The following is a 23,486-nucleotide window of genomic DNA, read 5'->3' as shown; positions in this document are numbered from 1 at the left end:
TCAAGTGACAGATTCATGTAGTGGTATGCAATTTGATACCACCCTTCCCTGATTTACCAATTTAGCACAAACCTGTAATTGCTATAAAGGACTTGATCGAATTATGAGGTTGAAAATAGCTAACGTGCCTTAAATGTCCCCTGCAAAGTAAAATCACAGATGCATGGAGGAAGGATTTGGATGTCCTGCTGGTCATGGAGAGGGGAAGCAACTAGGTCACCACATGAAAGAGGGGTCCAATGAATGCTCATTTAAAGCTTACTCATTAAATAGTTTACACAGAGCTTATTTAACTCTTGTGGATATGCAAACACTCTGCCCAATATTCAAGGTGGAAATGTCCCTGGCTATTTTTAAATAGATGCAGGGGGATTGTGATCCTGCCAAAGTGTTAAGGTGCCCTGCACTAGATTATTTGTCTCAGATCCTGAAGGGAGTGTTCACCGGGCAAAGTGCCCTTGCATAAGAAAGGCAAATCAACATCTAAGCTGTGCCAGGACTGTTATTGTTGCAGCATCGTATAGCACAGCAGTGGAAGAGATTCACTCCTCCTAACATTAAGTTGTCTACTGAAGTACGTGATACAGGAGCCTGAGATCCAAGACACTGCTGACGTTGCTCTATTTTATGGCACATTGCACAATTAAGTATCCGACTGATCCTAGGTGCCCATGAAATGCAGGTTTTCAAACATATAGATTTAATTATCCACACAATTAAATAGATAAACTATTAATCTACTGCTTCTATTTTGTAGTACTCAATTTACACTAAGGTTATTCCTTGATCAGTGCTTGAGGTGGGGCTATGAACTTTGGAAACTTTGTTTTTCTGTTTGTATGTGTTGTGATGAATCAAAAGAGTTTGTCCTTTCTCTTCAAAGGGGAGCCACCCTCTTTGGGACTAGGGAGGTGAGCCTGCTATGCAATACCCTCCCTAGGGAACAGGCCATGAGGGATCCCACTGGGGGTACGGCCCCTTTGGGGACAAGGACTGTCCTAATGACACTATCCACCCTCTCCTTTCCTCACACTCTGGCAATTTTTTTTTTTTTTAAACAATTTTTATAATTATTTTTCAACCAACACCACAAACCAAACTTGCAGTGCATATCACAACTTTTCAAATTTACATCATGCCATGTCCACTGCTTCTCCCCTTGTCCCCCCCCCATTCGAGCCTACTCCACTTCATGTTCCATTTCTTCAACTTGCAGTAGGGATTCCTCTCCTGTGGTCTCAGTGGAGTCCCGATCGCTTGACCGGTCTTGCGTGGGCCCAAATATCGTAGCTATTAGATGTTTCCAGGCTATCAGGGTTTCAGCTTCCTCCTCCCCTCCAGAATTACTAGCTTCCTGCCATACTGTTGTCTCAGCTTCTGCCCATTTCTGTAGGTCTTTCCACCATATTTCTATTCTCGGTCCATGGTATGCCTTCCATCCCATGGCGATTCTCCGCTTTGCAAGTATGTATGCCAAGTCGTTTAGTTTACTGACATGCTTGAGTTTACGTGGACTGGGAAACCCCCCTATCAGGCATGCCCACGCTGTTTCCACCACTAATTTGATTCCCTTTTCCACCAGCCTATGTGCTACTTCTCCCCAGAACCTCTCAATCACTGGACATGCCCAAAACATGTGCACCATTCCGGCGTTTCACACTCTGGCAACTTTATGGTATATATGGGAACTGTCCGGACCATCAGGTACAGGTTCACAGTAAGGTGAGAAGCTTTGTTTCTGACATGGATATGGTGCAGCCATTCATCGACTGAGGACTAACCGGATTGTTCCTTCCATCCCAGAGAGAACTTAAAACCAGCCGGATAACAGAAGGATAGGAGAAGATCTGCTGCAGAGTGGGAAGCACTGGCTTGCAGAACCATGCCAAGGGAGGAGTCCCATTCACGACAAAGGCAGTGTCCCCAAGCACTATGGGGTCGCTGAGAACGGGAGCACCACCACCATGGTGAAGGAAGCCAACATCCGGAAACGCTGATGTCACACTGTAATGCTTGTGCGAAATAAGAGCTAAGAAAATATAGCGCCGGTGAGCAGCTATCTTGGACATTCATCTCCCATCACTGTAATGAAAGCCTACGTTTTTCGCGGGCTCAGCAGAGTAAACGTGCATCCCGGCAGCGAAGGCAAAGCAAGGTCACATAAATATTGTTTCTGAGTGGACTTACTGTGGAGAATAGTTATTGTATTGTCTGCTGAAGGATGAGCCAGGGAGGGAGTTGGAGTGTCCTGCAGGTGCAGTGATAAGGGGTCCCGGGAGAATGCGAGTAGAGGTAAGCTGAGTTTTTTTTCTGCTCTTTGCCCCCTTCCTTTTGTGATCTGCTTTTCGGCCGAAGGCAGTCATAACCGAAAGGGCGGGGTCATGCCCCCCATAAAGAGAAGAGGTTTCTCCTAAAAAAACACAGTTAGAATCTGGACTCCCCGGGTGATGCAGTTCCGCTGAGATGGAGGACGCTCCGCTCCAGACCCCGTTATTGCGCGTGATCTCTTTGCCTACCTGCTCTGGGACTAAGCAGTGTTGTACGGGCTAAGATGAAGGTGTCTTGCTAACAGTGATGAACTCTTTTTCTTTGTTCCTATATAACTGACTATATATGTTTGATGTATTCATATATATAAGGTGTGAATAAAGGGCTTATAATGAGCCATTTATATGTTTTACCATACCCAATGGTCCGAGTGTGATTTTGTGCCTGTGTGAGTCCAATCACTGGTTTTGCCAGGGGCCTGGGAGCGGTAGGCCTAAGGTTTTCCCAACGTGGCCAAGCAAATGCAAAACACACACCTTCCCATACAAGGAAACCAAGAGAAGCTGCAGCCTGTGAGGGGAGAAATGCAGAACAGTAGAGGGGAGAAACACCCGTAGATCACGAGGGGGTCAGCGAAAAACCTCAAGATTAACTTACAGCCTGCAAGGGGCTAAAAGAGAAATCACAAAGGCTGAAGAAGCCTATAGCCCGCGAGGGGAAAACCAAGAATCCACAAAGGCTGAATAAGCCTGTAACCAGCTAGTTTCAGACCAAAAAAAACACAGGCAAGAGACACCCTTAACCCTCTAGAGGCCCAACAAAGAAGCGCAGCAGTGAGAGAAGCCTAATGCCCGCAGAGGACAAACCAGCAAACCATAAATGCTGAAGAAGCTTACAACCAGCAAAGGGGCGAACTGAAAAAAACACAGGGGCCCAAAAAAAGAACCTCAGAGATGAACGAAGCATACAACCCAAGAGGGGCGAACCAAGAATACCCGAGAGCTAGAGAAGTTTATACCCTGTAAGGGACAAGTCGAGAAAATGCCTGGGCTAAATAAATCTGTAGTACGAGAAGAGCGAGCCGAGAAGCCTACAGCCTAGGATGGTCTAAAATGAGAGTGCGTGTGAACCAGGCTGGAGGAGCCTGCTGCCTACCCAAGGCCAAAGAACTAGAGAACCTAGGAACGCTTAGAGATCAGTATTCTTGGAAGCAGACTTACCGAACAACCCCAGGCAAGTTGCACTATCCCTGCAGATGGGTTAAGACTCAGAGGCCTTATTGAGAAAACGTTTTTGTGACATTTCTGGTTTGAAAAACTGTTTCCTTTTCTTTTGAAAAACATTCTATTGTTCTTAAGGAAACCGCACCTACAAACTTTCAGAGATTTTATGAACCACTGAATGGGGGGGGTCAGAAACCATCCTCCACTAAGTTCCCTGGGTGGAGTAACCCTAAGCTAAACACAAGCTTAGAATTATTTTCCATCTACTAGAATAGGTTAGTGATCGGCCAGTTTAGGTTTTGGACTGAAGACTGCATTTGTTTTGTGACATTCTGACAATCACCCTTCATTATTTAGTAGAATAGGGAATCCACCTTAGTACCAGGGACTAGAGAAAGTTTGTCTTTACGTTTACCAATAAAGTGTTGGTTGAATCATGTCCTCATGTCCTTCTCCTATGTCTGACTTACACCGTGAGGTCTATATAAAATATTAGAAAGTTCAATAAAAGAATTACTAACCTTCGGCAATGTTCTTTCTGATGGATAGGATGATACCTCCCACAGCTTCTTCATTTTGACATCCCGTGGAGATGCAGTCTGGACCTTGTGGCAAACTGAAATTAGAAGGGTAGGTGCAAGGGAGTTGTTGATGTAGCTATCAAAATAACAAATTGCTTACCTCTCTATAATGTTCTTTCTGATTGATGTTCCAATCCGCAGTACAGCTTATTGGCAGAAATATTTCCACCACCAGGGGGTGCAGCGTAGTTACACGTCGGCTCTGCCTGACAACTCTACATGCACGGACATGACGTTGGAGCCGGTATATATTGAGGCTTTGCGACCTGTGACCTCAGTTCCATCTCTATTTACCTAGCACTTTGGCACTGATGGACCGCGGAACTAAATGTGCACTCGTTTTCCGCCAAGTGGGGCAGGTAGGGCGTATGATGAGGAATCGGTGGGTGGGACATCCTCCAGAAAGAACATTACCGATAGGTAAGTAATTTGTCATTCTAATTCAGATTTCTTCCCTCCACAGACTCCTCATTTATGATAGACTCCCATAACAGTACGTGGATCTGGAGGAAGGAGGAGAACAAGGACATCACCAGCACTTACAAGCTCTGGAGGTTTGCCCTACCAAAAGGCGTGTCATGCCCTGACTGGGAATCGAGATAGTAACGTTTGGCAAATGTGCAGCGTGGCCCACTCAGCCATCTGGCAAAATTCCAAAACAAAGACCCCTCTCTGCATGGCAGTGGTGGCAGCCAGCTCTCTGGTAGAACGTGTTCCAAGACCTTCAGGCACATCCTTCCCACCCCAATCTTAGCATTCCAATATTCAGAGAATGATCCACCTTGATATGCCAAGGTCTGTTCGGTCACAGTCATGCTAGCACGAGCACAAGCATAACCCATAAAAAGCTGGTCTTCTTTCCTGACGTCCCTCGTCTGAGAGATGTAGTAGCTGAGGGCCCGCACCCGGTCCAGATGATGGAATTGTTCCTCTGCTCTGGAAGGATTAGGCAGAGGAAAAAAGACAGGAAGATAGATCTTTTGGGAGGGATGCCATTCTGGGCACACTTTTGGTAGGAAGCAAGGTCTCACTATCAATGTTACCTTCTCTTTGGAGAAGACCAAATAAGGAAGCTTAACAGACTATGCTTGGAGCTCATTCACCCATCTACCGGAAGTGATAATTTACAGCAAATTCAAATCCCATGCCGTAACCACAAACTGGCATGGAGAAAATTGGTTGCACAAGCCCATGAAAAATGCATAGCTGTGGGGATTGTGAAGAAAGAGCCCTGATCGGGAAACCATAAAAAAACCGAGACACAGTGCCAATCTGGAGACCCAATTAGGCCAAATACAGTACAAAATTCAAGACAGAGCACATGAAATATGGAACAAATCCCATTCCCTGCGCCAAGCAGGGAATTTATAACATCTACAAGCATAAATTGACTTTGGGGTGGGACTCTGGGCAAGAATTATCATATTTAAGATGTTGTCTGACTAGTACCACTCCTTGTTTCTCAACCTCTCAGTAGCTATGCATGACGGTTCAGGCTGTTGAGGTTTGGGTGGAGGACCCGCCCATCTGACTGGAAGAGTAGATTCACTTTCCTAGGAAGATGCCAGGGAGGGCAGATGGAAGTGTCCAGCAACTTCGGTTATCACATACTCCAGGACCAGTTCGGAGTGATCAAAATCAACGTGGTCCCAAACAGGCACAGTGCCCTGAACACTAGCGGAATGACAAGTGTTGGTGGGAATGCATGAAGGAGATTGAATGTCCCCTTGACTGTCAAGGCGTCCCCCAGAATTCCCGGATGAGGAAATTCCCTGGATAAGAATAACTAGCACTTCCTGTTCAAATGAGGCAAAGATATCTCTACTTTAGAAATCCCCTAGCGGGAGAAAATCTCCTCTAAACTTCCTGGCAGGCCTCCCACTTGTGGGAGGCGGACGTCTGTCTGCTCAAGGCACCTGCTGTGACATTTACCCTTGTGGCAAGATGGAAAGCCAGAGAGATGTTGTCCTCCAGAGCGCATAACCACAGTCGCACTGGTCCTATGCAAAGTGGCAAGGACCCCACACTACCTTGTTTGTTGAGGTAGTGTATGGCCACTGTGTTGTCCGTAACGAGCAGCACACATTTCCCATCACAGAGGGGAAGAAGGTGACCAGGGCCAGCCTTATTGTCCTCCGCTCCAGCAAATTGATGTGCTCGGGGAGTCTGAAACAGGGCAGAGTCCGCTCACATGAGGTCCGACAGGTTAGCACTACAACCTGTCAGGGATGTATCGTGAATATCGTCACCTGAGGCCATGGTGACACAACGGGCCTTTCAGCATGTTGCTCCTCTTGTACCACCATGAAAGGTCCCGAGCTACACGATCCCCACACCTGCAGATGACCTGACATGTGTCCCTGAAACTGCAACCACTGGCAACGGTGTAGCCATTGAAGAGCCCTCATGCATAGCCATGCCTTAGAGACCACCATAATGCAGGAGGCCATGAGACCCAGCAGACGGAGGAAGGCTGAGTCAGCAACTTGTCCCTGGGTTTGGAGGACATGTACCATCTGACAAATGTTAGCCACTCAGTCCCCAGGCATAAAGGCTATGCCCAGGCAAGTGTACAAGACCGCTCCAGTGAATCTGAGGGTCTGGAATGGAGAAACATGGGACCTTTTTAAAGTTCAGGGAAAAGCCGAAGCTGTGAAACAGGGTGCATGTGCAGAACAAATGTGCCCACGTCTGGTCTGGGGAGCAAGATTGTACGAGCCAGTCGTCCAGCTAGTGAAAGACATGAATGCCTTCCCCCCAGAGGCGAGCTGCTACCACTGCCAGATGTTTGGAAAAAACCTTAGGTGTCGCAGAAGGCCCAACGGCAGGACTCTGAATGGTAGTGATGTTGTCCCATAACAAACCTCAGGTACTTCATGGGATTTTGATGAATGGGCACATGGAAATAGGCATCCTGATGGTCCAGTTATACCAAACAGTCCTGCAGATGGAGGTCTTGGAGGATCTGGGGTAGAGTTACCATCTTCAATTTGCCCTTCCACAGGCACAAACTCTGAAGCATCAGATCCAGTATTGGGCGCAAGCCCCAGTCTTTCTTCGAAACCAGAAAATAAGTTGAAAACCACCCCTGGCCTCGTTTTGAGCATGGAACCAGATCTATTGCACACGAGAGGCAATGAAGGACCGCCTACAAGAGAATGGGGTCCAGAGGCAAGGTGGTGGTGTAAGGGAAGTGGTCCGGAGGACACGGAATGAAAGGGAGACAGTATCCACGCTTTACAGCCTGTAAGTCCCCAACCATCGGATGCATTTTGAGACCATTTCGTACCAAAAAGGAAAATTCTCCCTCCGCCCCACAGGGGAATCATGGCAGAATTTCTCAGAGAGGTTTTGCATCCTGGGTGGCTGAGAGGCCAGTGGGCACTACTGTTCCAGCTGTAGGAGTACCCATGCCTTTTTCACTTGGGCAGCATCTGCCCTGCAGTCTCCCAGGGGCTATCTGACCTCTTCCACAGGCGGCATAAAATCCAGATGGGCGAAAGCCCCAACGTCTCACAGATGGCTCAAAAGGTTGCTGTATTGCCAACCCCCAAAAACATCACCTACACCTTGGAGGACAAGAACCGCTGTTGGGCATGGTTAGTGCTCACAAAGATTTTCCGAGTGCTCTTGTCCAAGTCAACACCAATAACTACGGGGTCTACTCACTGAGGGTGACCTTTCCTATAAAGCACCCCTTTACCTGTTTGATCTATTACAGGTCGAGGTTTGATTAAAATGAAAGAGCAGAATTACCAGCAGGTAAACGCCAAGCTGTAAAAGGAAGGATGGGTTTTATTACCGATAAACTAGCATAAGTACAATACATTAATTAGGACAACACAGGGTGCAATGCTGAAGCCCTTGAAGAGGTTGACTGGTGGCACAAAATCTCTATGGTCACTCTGAGGCAAGAAGAGACAAGGACGTGTAACACGTACCAAAGAAGAAAAAGAAAGAAAATGCCAATCTAAGCTATGAGAAAACAAGCTTACCTAATGTGTTAGAGTAGGGTCTGTGATGGCCGTAAGTGTCAGAGCAGGAGCCTGGAGTTGAGGTATTTACTAGGATACAGGAGGAAAAGGTACTAGATGCGGAAAGGACGGATGTTAGTATGGTTAAGGGACCTACCCTGGGAGGAACGAGGACTCGCTAATAACAGTTACAGTGCACATCGATTCCAGCTGAAAAGCGTCCAAAGTCCAGTGCACAAAGAAGGTCCACAGAAATGAGTTAAGGGATGATCCAAGAGACAATCCGTATGACAGAAGCAAAGTTTGTTTATCTGGGTAATCATAAAAGAAGGTGTCCAAAATGTAATCCATTAACAGGTCAAGGAGGCAGAAAACAGGTGAAAGGAATCAAAAAAGGCAACCAACTAGTGACTGAACGTGGGGGCACTTACTTCGATTAGAAGCACTGGCACCATGGAGCTCCCTTTCTTTATGCTTCGGGGAGTCGGGAGTGACGTACCGATGTACGCTGGATACCCATGCCAACGCCTGAAGCCATCCGGCGTACTTTGCATACGCTTACAGTGTTGATGTAGTCACCATGGCAACCACCAGGAGCGCAGGCAAGGAAACGAAGGACTACGCCGTTTGCGTAGCGGGTGATCATTTCACGTGCAAGTCATGACAGGCATCATCAGCCTTGGCCCCAAACAGAGGCCAATGGCAGCAGAAGGGGGAACATAAAAGGGAGGGTTGGAAGCAGGAAGTTGTGGGTTGTTCACGTTAAGTGTGGAGGGAGGTGGTTGTATTGAGGAGAAGGGAGTTGAAGTGAGCAGGGAGGAGTAAACATTGAAGGATTGAGGAAAGCCTAGAGCGAACAAGAGACAGCAGAGAGCGACAGAAGAGAGGGAAAGGAGAGCGTGAGTGTAGTAGAAGTGAGATTGGATCAAGCGGGGAGGAGGTGTTTTGCAAAATGAGATGAGGAGGACAGGCGATAGTGACCATCGATACATCTATAAAAACCTTTAATTGTCTCTGAGGCTTTGGGTAATTCTTGTGCCATCTGTTTGACAGTACAAACGAAAGGCAACTCTCCTCTAGGACTTGAGGCTTTACAAAACGAGTTTACTTACCTTCTCCAGTATATTCGTACTATAGCCCACTGTGGCTAGTTTTCAGAATTCTTCAACCTTTCATGTGGAGAAGCAAGTGCGAGTAGTCAGGAATAAAACTCAGACACAAGTCAGCCATGATTTTGTTAAAGAGTTTTATTGAAAATAAAAGCGGTTGGGAAAATATGTCACTGCCCCTGCTCTAAGTGGAATTTCCCTACCTAAACCAAAACTAAGGATCTGTCTGTCAGAATGTCCAAAACAAAAAACTGTCCTGTGTCCAAAATTCTATTCTGACCTCCGCACTATAACCTAAATTCTATGGTGAAGATGGAAATGTCTTTAACCTTGGGTGGTTTAAAAAGAAGTGTTAAAAAAGGAAGAATAAATGGATCCAACACAAATGTTCTTCAAAGATAAAGGTCTTTGCTCCAGGGGGTGGTTCCCTTCCCCTGGATTCCTTTTCACACTTTGATGTTTCACAAACAATAGTTCCTTTTGCCTTTCTTGGCCAACAACGACACTGAAAACTGTCTGGCTTTGTATTTCTGTCTCTTTCAGGACACCTGGTATATCATTCTTTCAGGGATTTGCTCCTTTCTCCTGCCTAACACAAAACCTTTTCTTAGTCCTGATATTTCTTCTCAGGGCTTCCTTTATTCACACAGTTGTAGTTGCCTGGTATACTCTCCTGCCAGGGCTTCTTGTATTTACACACTTGTGAAATGCCTGGTGTACTTCTTCTACCAGGGCTTCTTGTATTCACACACCGTAATAAAACCCAGTTTAAAGCTTGCAGGGGGAATAACTCCTTTCCCCCGTTTTTGATTCTCAACAACTAACGATTTTATGATATAGGTTTGAGTCGTAGACTCGCTATTTACCAGACTTTCCTTCCTGTCAGGACATGTTATTAATTTGTAAAGGTTCACAAGGCTAGGGAAGAACACCTCATTCCCTCTGGCCTCTCTGGCTTTACTTCCTTTTTATTTCCTTTGCATGGGGCCTACTCCCCTCTCAGGACTTATGGTTTCCTTATTAAGTTATTTATAGCTGTTTTGGGGACTAACGGGATCCTTTGTCTGATCCACATTCCCTTTCATGTTTGTTTTGGGTTGCTCGCCGTTATCCCCAACCCTTCTACCATGGATACACCACTGAGATACTCTGGCTTTAGTGTGGCGACAGCTTTCCCGATATCCAGCCCTATTTCAATGGGCTCACCGGGTTTAGGCTTACTTCCAGGATTCTTGGCTTCTTTACAGGATTATCTACAGTTCTCGCTGCTTGGCAGTTCGTCAGCTCTTTCCTTTCGCCGAGCTTTCGTGTCAGTGTCTCTCTTCGGCTCTCCTTATTCACTGGTTCCTTCTGCTCTTGCCTCCTTCGCTATTCTGCTTCTCGTTCCAGGCCCAAGGCGTCCAGGGTCACACCATAAGCTTCTCTACCACCCGGCATGCAATTTCTTTCACCGACGCCACTTCAGCACCCCGACCGTTCTCCCGGATTCCAGCCGCAGCTAGGCAAGGACACTCTCCATATGCTCTCTCTCTCCAGCAGGTCTTCCTCAGCATGACTGCTGCTGCAGCGCTCGCACCATGACTACGCCTTCTTGCTGTAGCAGAATGCTCTCTGCATGTCGTCTCTCTCGTTGCCGTCAGCTGAGGTACTTAAGAATCTCCCGGGCCACCGTAACCTATGCCAACCTAGACAGCTGAGTTGGTTTGCTAGTTCTCAGAATCTTGCTTACTCCTTCCTTCTTCCTTATTACAATCCTGGGAAGGTGATCTTCATGGAGATTACTCTATTTCTTCCTCGTCCCAGTATTTTGATAATACTGCGAAAGGAAGTCTGTTTTTGACAATTGGCTCCAAAAACTTGTATACATATTCTCAATCGTTTTCAATGGCAAGTCAGTGCTGGATGATTGATAGGTGGAACTGGAGAAGGTGGTTTCATAAGTTTCACAAGGCAGACCAAAGTTGGAAGGTTGGCCTATAGGTCTTGGGGAAAGGTTTACCCTATTCGTCATAGGAGGTTTTTTTAAAAAAAAATCTTATTTTGCATTTATTTCAGCGAACAAAACTTGGAGGCATCTAGGCGCTAGTTACATAAAGAAAGTGCAAGCACATTAGGGAAGTACAAGAGAACGCATATTGGTTACAGACAGAATAGGTGAGTGAATACAGGCTAGCAAAGCCTCTCCTAATGGTGCGAGGGGCTACATCAAGTGTACAGGTACAAATAGGTAAGATACACCGTACTAAGGGTGCAGAGATTGGAAATGCCTCACCTCATGGTGCAGGGGGCTACACATCAAGTGTACAGGTACACATAGGCAAGATACGACATAATATGGTTGCACAGATTGGGAAAGCTCCACCTCATGGTGTGGGGGCTACATGAACTGTACAAATAAGTAAGATGCAACATAATACGAGTGCACAGATTGAGAAAGCCTCACCCCATTGTGCAGGGGGGGCTACATCAAGTGTACAAGTACAGATTGCTAAGAGGCGACATAATATGGGTGCACAGATAGAGAAAGCCTCACCTCATTAGCGGGGGGCTACATCAAGTGCACAAATATGTAAGATGCAAACAAATATGGGTGCGCAGATTGGGAAAGCCTGAACTCATGGTGCAGGTGGCTACATCAAGTGTAGAAGTACAGATAGGGAAGCTGAGACATAATTGGGCCTAAGTAAGTAATGAGATGTCAAGAGGATAGATATCACCTTCCCAGCAATAGACCAGGGTAATAGAAGCGTGGGAACAAGGTCAGCGGTGGGGTGCCCGAGTCCAAGGAACAGCATTACCAGTTGTGGGCACAGGTGAGAGCTGGCAGGAGGAGTTAAAGCCATGTTATCTTTCAGGACCGAAGAAATAGAAGAGAGCAGTGTGATAGGCACGTTGGAATAGTAAAGGAGAGGACGACACCCATGTGTCAATTATATAGAAAGCAGGTCGGTGAGCAATCAGGGGTGGGGGGCACGAGGTGGGTGATGTAGTCCAGTGACAAGGCTTGTGAAATGTTACCCATGAGAGGAGCAGGGCGCTCAGAGGTGCTTACCCCGGTGGTACAGAGCAAAAACTGTTAATCATGTTCAGTCAATGCCGGTCAGGGCCAGATTGTTCCTTAAGAGCGTGGCCTGCTGTTAGGCGATCCTCTGCACACCGATCCACTGCACACCAGAATACTGCTCACATTTCCCCAACACCTCCCTCCAGGGTTCGAGCCTCATGTGATTCGGTTTACCCAAAGGACCGAAAGCTCCGTACCAGGTATGATTTACGGGCTCGACTGCAACCCTTCCTGCACTGGCAGTTGCCATGGAGAACATACAGCAGAAGAGGCAGCGTTACATCTCCACGCCGATCGGTCACTTGCTCACGTGATCCAGAGTGGCGTTCCTCACGTGACCTTGGTGGACGTCACATGACCCTGAAACGCTCAGTATATAAGGCTTGAGACACGGGACACTCATTGCTTCTCAGCTGTCTTCAGACCCTGTTTGGCGTTACGTTTTGGTTTGCTTTCCTGGTTTACCTTGATCTTGGAACTCTCTCTTGGACTCCTTCGGATTACCCCTTTGTACCTTTGCTTGGAACTGTTTGCCTGTTGCTGGATTTCGGACACGACCCTGACTTGCCTTTGGATCATCCCTTGGTACCTTGTTGAACTTTACACCATTTCCCTTTTTGGGATTCAAGTCACGCCTTCAGTCCTACAGGTGGTTTATCCTGCATCCACACTTGTCTGCGGTCCTCATGTTCTAGGGACCGCCTCATCTGAGTCTCGAACCTCCCTCCTAGGTTTCCTGGGTTTTCCAAACACCGGATAGGTAAGGCTATTCAGATCCTTTGGTTATTGTGATTATATACTGTAATTGCCTTGTACTTAACCTCGCTCTTTTTGACATCAGCATTGGTGTTCCAGAGGTTCCGTGGATCCGGGAAGTAACATCTCCCACCTGTGGCCCCAAAGGTCGCACAGCGGGTTTCTTTTAGTTCCCCTGTGCGTCACTTGAGGACGGAGGTTTCAACGGTCTACACGACACTCAAGTCAGAACACCTGCAGACAGGTGGATCGAAATGCGACATGGATGGGGAGGGGGCACCCTCCAGCGCCGGACAGGGCCAGACAGCAGGCCTTGGGCCGGATGAATAGATGTATGACAATAGGCCAGGGTATTAGATATGGGAGAGTTATCGTTATCTTTGAGGGAAAGATATCATGATTCTGAAACTACACTTACTAGGTGTACCCTGAAAGAGCGGTACTTAGTGTGGAGCCATTCCGGATACCCTTACTGACTAAACCCATATGCCCTGCAGGTTTGGTCTAACCCATTCCTTGATGCACTGATGCGAATACCCCAATAAAATGTCAAGAGTGTCCATGTATGGTCTTTACCTTACTACCTTCTAAGAGATATATAAGTTATATTTAAGATAAACACCCGTGTGGGATTTCCTTTATTTAAATGAACACTGTCTAACCCTGCCTGACAACTAGCCTTGATTATGTACCACTGCTAGCCTAGAAGAGCCAAGAAAGTTAAGCAATACCTTCTTTGCTTTGATTTGGGGAGGTAACACCATCTCCTAAACTTAATAGCCACTTCTGATAATTTGCATGTGAGCAAACATAAGGTGCATTTTCTAATAAAAGCTAACCGAGGGAAGGAAGATCATGGCATAGCTGCAAGGACGGAGCATGATCGGTGCTCTTGCAAGCTAGTTTACCCCAAAACAAACACTACTACAGACTACCATACACACACAGACTGGCTTGATTTAACACTAGGGAAAAAAAAAACTAATCTTGAAACATTAAAACGTTTCACTACCAATAAATTACAATTAATGAAACCTGTATTTCAAAAAACAACTTTGGGTACAATCAAGAAAGGAAAGGGTGAAAAAGACAGTAGCCCAACATATAGGGACTGGTTTATGGAGGTCTCACACAGGTCTGCAAAATGAAGGCATTGTGTCTCATTATCGGCCTCATTATCCACCAGGATACCGGCAAATCGAATTACTGTTACTGGCAGTCGGTTCAGTGGATTTACCGCCGGATACCAAGTGCTGGTACGCAGCGTTCGCCCCCATTCCATGTAGTACAATAGGACTCCATGCGGAACAGTAATACTGGGGATTTCTGCTGATAGGGTGGTGGGATTACCTCCAAATCTTAGCCGGAGAGGATTCCTTCACCACACTGGCAAACTTGAGGTTGGCCAGTGCAAAAACGTTCTGGTATTGTGTTAATACTGGCACGTTAATTCTGCACCGCCCAACTAGCAATGAGGCCCAAATATAGCAAAATACAGTTAGAAACAAAATGCACAATGCGTATAAGACGCTAGAAGCCCGATTTCACACAGCCAGTCCTCATAATCAGATCTGTGCCCTGTCTTCCATGTTCTTAAAATGTTTTGTGCTACTATAACTGACCAAAGTAAGACCTTTCTGTTTCCCTAGTCGAAATTACATCTATGTTCCTGTACAGTAAGTCATCCCAAAACTGCCTAATGCTTCGACATCCCCATAGTGGGCGAGTCAGAGATGCATCGGGTTCATCACATGGCCGGCATGTGTCAATGCCCAGAACGTACAGCACACTAGCCTTTGCTGTAGATAACAGTGCTTATCCACAGAGTCAAAAGTATGCTTTGGAAGCTTATTCAATCACATTTCCTCCACCTCATTGCCATATTCCGTTTACAGTTTTATGGCGGGTTTACAGGTAAAAATGCTGTTGGTGTGATAATGACACAAATTGCAATAATGAAAACAACACTAAAAACAATATGTTTTCTACTTAGACAGGTTTAGGACTTTTAACAACAATCACATACACAGACGTCACTTACATTTTTCATAAGTAGTCTTAGTTTATCAAGGTCTTTTAACTGCTGCAGATCTTTCAATGTAAGGACAATATCAACTCCAGCCTCGTACACCAGAGTCTCCAGTGTTACCAGGTCATCGCTTAGAATCTGCAATCCCGGAACGGATCTTTCCTTTCCAAGACGAACGAGAGAAAGCGCAACATCCACCTTGGAAAATAAAAACATAAGAGAATAAGTGAAAAACAATAGTAAAGGTGCATTTATAGATATGCTGGGGCTCCCATCAATCACCTAGCGCACAATAAACACATTTTAGTGTGAGCAAGCTTGCACTCAAATCAAAATGAAAAAATACAAAATGCAAGTGGTCATGAATATGAAATAATGTTCACACATTTAAGGAAGAGTGCAGACCGTAACCAGATTAAACCCACATTTTGGAGGTGGCCTACAAAATGTAGTCGAAGCCACAAATACAATACAGCCAAGACACAGAAAGGCAGATGCAATACGACATGAGGTCTCCCAGAAAGTACATAGCATGGTTATGTAAAGAAGATTAAGTAGCATGCAGGCAGCTGTGAAAAGCTTAAAACCTCTCCATAAATGTGAAGCACAGCGAGCTCCGCCCGTTTGGAATGAACTCTGATGTTATTATTTTCCATACTTCCAGAATAGTTCTGATACCTCTGGAAGCAGAAGGTTGGCCCCAGGGAAAGCCATTGCCGTCTTGCTACAGGGAGGCATCATCACTTACGATCTATGAAAACATTTGTCTCACCTGACCTCCTTTAAGTCCATCTTCCCTTATATAAACTGTTAGGCAGAAACCTGTGCAGTTCGCTAGGGACCACTGCAAAAGATTTAAGACTACTGGTGTTTGGCAGTGAACCCACTTGGTAGCAGTCTGTACCACACATATTCACTTGGTAGCTGTGGCTGAGCAGTCAGACTTCCCTCAAGAAGAGTTAGGCAGTATGTAGAGTATACACAATAGGTACAGAGATACAGTAGCACAAGCAAACACTGACCAGAGCTTTGGTGTAAAAGTATATAATTATTTATTTAAAGACACACTTAAAAATTACACTAGCACAAAAGAGGTAAGTAAATTCAGCACACAGTCACTATGATATATATACAACCCTAATTACTTATTAGACAAGTCTTAGTGAGAAACACCACTTATTTTCAGACAGAGGTGAGCGCTTAACCTAAGATGGCACTCTAATAAGGTATTAAAAAGGGAGGGAAAAAGGCAGAGTTATGGAAGGACACAAATTTCAATACTTTTAAAAGAACCACAGTAAGGCAGGATAGCCAGAGTTCTACTGGAGAGCAAGGAAGTCAATTGCAAGGCCCACTCTTGGAGAGAGCAAGCAGAAGGGGTCCAGGTTCAAACAGCGGGGTTATGCCCAAAGAGTCTTGTAGATAGTTTGCACAAAAAGGATGAAATTAAAGTCAGGAAAAGTTAGCTAGGTTGTCCCAGGCCAGCCCAGGTTAGAAAGTCGAGGCTTTACTGTCACCCCGAACGATCTGTCGCAAGGGAAGCCAGGCGGGACACAGTACCTTAAGTGTGAAGGAAGCTCCAGCGGGTGCAGTTGTTCCTGGCAGCGGGTGCAAGTCGGTGTTTCGTCCAGAGGAAGAGTAGGTCTCGCCGTGGAGGAAAGATGAAGGTCGTTGCACTGCTAGGGAAGAAACCAGCCGCGGAGTTCTTCGGTTAAAAGGTACTACCCTTCTCTTTGCGGTAGTGGTAAGCCGTGATATTCCGATTGCCGGGGTGCTTGGCACGGGCAAGGCGGCCACGAGATGCTCCAGGAAGGTGAAAAGAAGGCAAAACTTCTGTCCCCACCAGTCAAAGGAAGAAGACTCTCCGGACTGGAGATCTCCTCTGTCGTCGGGAAAAGTGGTGAGACGGTTGTGCAGGGTTCCACTGGTGGTGTCGTCGTTGCAGGTCGGCTCAGCTTCTCCCTCCTCGGATTCTTAGGTCCTGTGGCGACTTCTGAAGTTCCAGCCCCCAAAGCCCTGCTTTTATGCAGCACACCCCCATTCACTCAGCCTAGCTGTCAATCAAACATGCTAAGTGGTGAGCCGGCCGGCTCACCACTTGGGCCAATCACACAAGAGTGCGACTTGAGTTACCAAGGTAACTCAGTCCAGGGTGCCTAAACCCCCTCCCACACTCCCTGTGATACCCAGACAGAGTGGCACCACTTTTGGAGGCTTCTGTGGAGAAGCCCGCCAAAAAGTGGAACAAAGGGCTCGACTTGGGTTGGAGTCACAGAAGAGAACACAAACGCCATTTTAGAATCGAGTTCTGGCAAAAAATACCAACCGGTGAATTTATATTAAATAAATAAACCGGCGGCATGTTCGAGGCTATAAGAATTAAATAATTAAAGTTGGTAGCCTCGAACAATGGGAAAATCCCATAGAGATATATTCGCGGTTGAATATAAGAAGGAGTATCCACTGCCACCAGCCAAAACTCGATCAGGGGGGACGGAGACGTGCCCCCTCGAACAACAGACCCCGGGGCAATCGAATTGCCCCGACCAGTACATCCACAATATGATGGTTTGTACTGGTTTCTGTTCATAATTTGGGACTAGTAAAGCCAATGGTGACTTTACATGCCCTGGGAGACAGTAGTCAGTCTAAGGGTATGGAGTCTATGTTGGGGGGTTGCTACGACACCCCTGGGTTACAGCACGGAGGGTGCTGTGTAACCCACATCAAAAACACATCAGACCCATAGCCCATATAACGCATGGAAAGATAAAGGAACATCTCAAATCATGTCTAAGAGTGGGAGTAAAAGAGTCTCACTCTTAGCAGGAGAAAAAAATAAACCCCAAAAATCCAGCAGAGCTGCTGGGGGACTCACTAGGTTTGGGAAATTAGCCTTTACAGAGAATTCTCCCTAACAAACAGTAGATGGATGAAAGATGGTTTGTAGCTCTTAACAAAAATGCATACATTACTATATAAACTTATTCTTTAACAGCCAGAAGTTCTCGTCCGCAAATGACTCTCGTGCACATGGACCTACCGACACAGCCCACAATGTCTATTCTGTTTTAAGGAGATGCATAGCAGTAGGCTTGGCATTTGTTAACATATACATACATATTGTGAAGGTGTGTTAGGAGGAGACTGTCACACAGGAGGCATGCTTTTGAGTAAAGACTTTTATTTTGTACCGAAAGAAAAAAATAAACCAATCTAACCCAAACTCTAAGAGGGGTTTCCAGATTTAGAGGATATCTTTTGGAAAAATGTTCGCGGGTGCCGAGGTCCCTTCCTATTCAAATTTTGAGCAAAGAACTAGGGCTTCAATCATTGCGATCAATTGCAGAGTGGAAACAATTATTCCTATACAGGAAGTGCTAGTTTTCCTCTAAAACCCGTATAAAGGAGCTGATACGCAAGGAAATCGAGAAATGCAAAAATGGGGCTTTGAAGGAATTGTTCAAAAGAACCCTAGCGAAATTAACTGAACTTGGATCTACAGTAAGTGACCTGAATAACAATTCATCCAAGCTGAAAACAAAATTGGGGGAATTTGACTGGATTCAGACCACAAACAAAGTATCTGCCTATAAGCGACAACGCATGATGAACAAATCAAGGGCATTGGGTGCTATACCCAAATATTTGACGTTGTTCCTATCAAGATACCACAGAGACCAATTGCTATGGTTCAGATTAAATCTCTATCGGACAAATGAAATAAATGGGGCAAGATCACTTTAAAAATCAGCAAGAAACAACGATTGTCGGTTTTGCACAGGAAAGAAACAAGTAGAAAACCTGAAACATCTTCTACTGTTTTGCACAGGATTGACAGAAATCAGAACCAAACATTTCGGCCAATTCTTAAAAAATGCCTGTGTAGAGGAGGTCCCAAATAAAGCCTGCACTCCCATCGTCCATTTTGAAGTGCCAGGAACATTCACACCAAAATGTGTGACGTATGATGAGCAGATAAACCAGCAGAGCGCCTCGGTAGGACTCTGCCCAGTGCCTAGCAGAAGAACAACAACTATTGAAGTCCCAATACCCAGAAAACCATGGACAGTAAGGTATCCATTGAGAAAACCTTACCAGCAAATAAGACAAAATGAAGATTGCCTTATTACCGTCCTGGAAGAAACCAAAAAGGCCTTAATGGAAGACGAATGGTGACGTCACGCAGTCCCGGACAAACTCGCAGAAAGAAGAAGTGACGACCCGAGAATGACAAACAGAGACGAAACGCCACGAATAAGGACATTGTGAACCTAAAAGAAGAGAACGATGTTGAAATGCAAAGAAGCTTAATCTATAAGCAGGATGAAGATATTCAACCAGCTAACGCCTGTACATATACTTGGAACCGCAAGAAAGCTAAGAAAACAGTGTGGCTTGTTATGCTAAGTAGAAGAATAGAGCGGCCAGCGTCATATACATAATCTAACTCAAAACAAAGCACAGTATTATAATTGCAAGTCCACTTTGCACGAAAAGCAGAAACAACTCAGGTGGCCAAACAAGACAAGATTCGTATTCTGGCTAAATGAGAAGAGACGGCTAAATCGAAACTAAGCAGATACAACTTGCGCCAGGAAGAGCCAAGGTCAGACCGATAGAAGTAACAAACAGTAGCTTCGCATAATTGAAATTTAAGAACCGAATATCCTGTCTTTGAAAGGCCGAGATAAAAAGGCGTAGGCAGATGGCAAGCCGAAGAAGGATTAAATGCACAGATAGACAGTAACTCGACAAATTCATGGTGCGGGCAGCACGTGACCAGCCGAGCGAGAAGAGGCACGGGTTTACACCTACGCTTGGCATCCGCCCAGACAGAGATATCAGAACTCTAAGACAAGAAGATCCAGTTTCGAGGCCAACCACAGTGAACTAATTGACACATAGCCACTAAAGTAAAGATTGATTAAAGAAAGGCAGGGTGAATCAAGGGGCACTCTGCACCTTCTTGACCGTTCTGCGTGCTGCTAAGTAAAGTGGAAAATGTATGCATGGGGTTGATGCCAACCCAATCACAATGGACCAAATAATCTAGGGTCCTATAGACAGCAGAATCAAATGGGATGTTGTACACTTAGTGACGTCTACAATAGTCATGTTTGAAGGGAGGGCTTAGACGCCCACCTGACAGTGTTTACCCAATCCCCTCACTCCGTTACCATATACAGATATAGTACCTATTTTAAAGTTACCTTTTCCTAACCAATAGAAATGCAAATTAACTTTTAAGTGTTACACGTCAGCGATGACGAGTTTTCAGTATAAACGCTATGATTTTTATAAAGTTCATTGGAGTTGAAGCGAGACGGACAATCGCATCACTGCTGATTGCCATGACTCCCCGTTTTTTGTACTTGTCATTAAACGGACTCCCTTTGCCAACCCATTGAGTTGTCCTTATTGATTGGTGTTGGAGTAATGAATCTGCACCCCCATCCATCTCAAGGTGCAGCTATCTCGTCTTAAAGTGCTTCGGAGCAAACCATGACTCTATGGGCCGTCCGGGGGTCTCCCCAGTACACCCGGACCTTGAGTGCGGATTCATGGTGGTAATTTGTATTGAGTGGAGAAAAAGTGTGGGTGATCCTTGCAATAATAGCATTCATGACTGAGATTCTGCCAAAGGGGAACCCTATGGCGCAGAATCCGGATCTGGTCAGCCTTTCTTTCCATTTCTTTCATTCCTCTTCTGTGCTCTCTCTTATTTTAATCTTTCGGGGAATAAGAGTTTTTATTTATTTTAATATTTTTTTTTTTTATTGTTTATTGGTTTCACAAATTAAAACCTTTTAAATTTTTGACAACTTCAACTCCTGAAAGAGGGGTTTCCATCCAAGTGTTTCAAGCTTCATAACATTCTCACATAAAAACATTAACATTTATGTCTGGGTACAATATGTTAGTTGAATATTGCTTTCCTCGCATGACACTTCAGCTTCTCTCCATGACTTTGTCTTTGGGACAAATTCAACAAACCTCATGACCGTATGAGGCTAGTTCTCTCGTCCCAAAAGGACCCATTCCAACCATTGTTCAGCCGACATTGTTTGAGTTTGCCCAGCATGGCCCCCCAAAAAGCATTCACGAACTTCAGCCAGTGATTTACATGAGGTTAGAGTTTCTACCCTTTCCCCCATTGCACAATACCTACAATGCAAGTTAGCTTGGTTGATTACCTTCCTTAAGAGTTGGATCTTTCTAGTGTCCAGAATATTCAATCTACATCTCAGGGGCAGATCTCTCTAGTGGGACGAGGGGAACATTTGCAAGTAGAGGGGGCGCTGGTTTAGGCATTTACCTTCCCCACTCAGGATCAGTCTCAGGTTATCAGTTCCTCTGCCCTTCACTGTTGCTATCCAATCTATGGCCTCGAGCTTTTTTTCACGCTTACTGGATTATCAACTAAGTCCTCCACCTTGACATTCAACTCTCTCACAGTAGCCTCCACCTTTGTTCCCCATCTCCTCAGGCAGCTATCCTGGATAGAGTCTTGCCACTTTAGAAAGTCAACCAGGGCTACTCAAATTTCCACCCTACATTTTCTATACAGAGCCAGGGTATTCCATAGCTCTATCGAAGTTAGTGATTGCAGTCGCAATTCATGTCGTATTGTGATCATCGATAGGGAGGGAGGTAAGCCTAAGATCTTTCGGCAGAAGAGCCCTTCCAATACTACTAAGAAAGTTTCAGCATTGTTTCCCCACCCTAGGTCAAGATTTGAACGACTTTCTGTCGGTAGAATGTTATGAGCGGGATCATGAAATACCTCCCATATTTTCTGTGTAGAACCGCTCCCTGTATTGAGAGTTTTTAACTTTCTCCCTCAATAGTGTATAATGTTATATAGTGTATAATAATCTATGTTCTTGTTAATTACCACACCTTAAAATAGGTGATGGAGTCGACCAACTCCAATTCAATGTTTTCAACCTTGCACGTAAACCCAGACTTGTATTTTCTGGATGCTGACGATAAGGCCAAAATCTTAGATTTCTTAACATTGATCTTCATGTCATTGGCTTTCAGATATTCATTAAAGGCTTCAATTCACCTTTGTAGTCCAATAGGCGTTTGATCCATGAAGACTACGTCATCGGCATACAGAATCCACAGTATCTCAGTGGCATTTATTCTAGGTGGGAATGCACCGGTTTCTGTGAGTCGGCAAGGTCAGACACATAGAGGCTGAAAAGCAGGGGCACCAGAGCGCACCTTTGACCCTTTGCTGTTTATCTAATCGGAATGGATGGGTTTGTGTATAGGGCCCTAATGGCCTCAAACAGATCATGCGGGCAATTCCAATTCTCCAACTTTGTCCATAGGCACTATCTATTTACCCTGTTGAAGGCCTGTTCGAGGTCAATGAAGGCCATATATACACAGAATTTTGACTCCATCACACTTTGCTTCAAGATATTAATCAGGATCAAATTCAAGGATGTCGCCACTCCTTTGACACACCCCGTTTGTCGGGGGTTTAGCCTGCCAGTGTCTGTTGCCCATGTGGTAAGGTCTCGTAATAGCAGCAATGCAAACAGTTTCACCAGAGAGTCCAAAAGGGCGATCGGGCGATAGTTTCTCGGGTCGCCACAGTCACCCTGAAGATGGGGACTATAATAGCCTCCCGCCATGTTGATGGAACTTGTCTGGTACACATTATTTGTTTAAAAATCGAATGTACCAGTCCCCCCCATGCCTCGATGTTCTCCTTCAACATCTGGTTAGAGGGCCCATCAGGGCCTGCTGCTCTCGAAGCACTAAGTCTACTTATCATTAATCTTATCTCTTGCTCCTCACATTCAAAAGGTCCATCTGCTACTACTGATTACCTCCCTTTTACATATTTTGTCTTCAGATTTAGCGATCAAAAATGTATAATGGAACACCCATTTTCCTTCACTTACTTGGCCCATCATATGGGTTGATTTAAATGATCCTGCATTATTAAGGAGGTCCCATAGGTCTCTTGTGTTTTTTTTGCAAACAGTTTTCAGCATTTTTTCTGAATCCTTTTGCATTCTTAACGCCCTAGATGCATGGTGCCATATTTTTGTTTGCGAAGACGTGTCAACTCAAATGTATTCGGGCCTATGTCCCTTCGAAGCCTTCTCCGATCAATTCGCAACTGCCCCTTGCTACCACTAGCGTGTGATCATAAGCATGTTTTGGGCCTTCCCTTTTGTTGTTATTCTTGTTCATGGTTTCATTAAAGTCTCTAAGGATCCAAAAGTACTCCACCTTCTTTTGGTTTTTCTCGAGGGCATTATCATATCGCTCAGCAATTTTAACAGCCTCATGGCTTTTTATCCTGAGTTTTGTCCCAGGTTACTTCAACCTGTGCCATTGTGTTCAAGGGAGAAAACAGACTAGTTTTGCATAAGGAGATAGCCAAAAGATCATGTTCACTGTAAAGCTGCTTAATGATTTCAAATGTGTACACCAATGGTGTCATATTTCTACA

The 23,486-nt window shown here is 45.3% G+C and overlaps 1 protein-coding gene across 3 annotated transcripts in view; it reads right to left on the bottom strand.

Annotated features, from left to right (window-relative positions):
• NBAS (NBAS subunit of NRZ tethering complex) overlaps positions 1 to 23,486 on the bottom strand; it is a 3,456,930-nt gene that overhangs the window by 2,370,134 nt on the left and 1,063,310 nt on the right. For all 3 annotated transcript variants that reach the window (XM_069605942.1, XM_069605943.1, XM_069605944.1), the window contains exon 24: positions 15,017 to 15,202. In XM_069605942.1, coding sequence (XP_069462043.1) covers positions 15,017 to 15,202 — 186 coding nt within the window. The remainder of the gene's footprint in view (positions 1 to 15,016; positions 15,203 to 23,486) is intronic.

Source organism: Ambystoma mexicanum, chromosome 4p (genome assembly GCF_040938575.1).
Source record: "Ambystoma mexicanum isolate Mex_15411 chromosome 4p, UKY_AmexF1_1, whole genome shotgun sequence".
NCBI classification, from domain to species: domain Eukaryota; kingdom Metazoa; phylum Chordata; class Amphibia; order Caudata; family Ambystomatidae; genus Ambystoma; species Ambystoma mexicanum.
The sequence above is the reverse complement of the archived record's forward strand: the minus strand, read 5'-3'. Positions and strand labels throughout refer to the sequence as shown.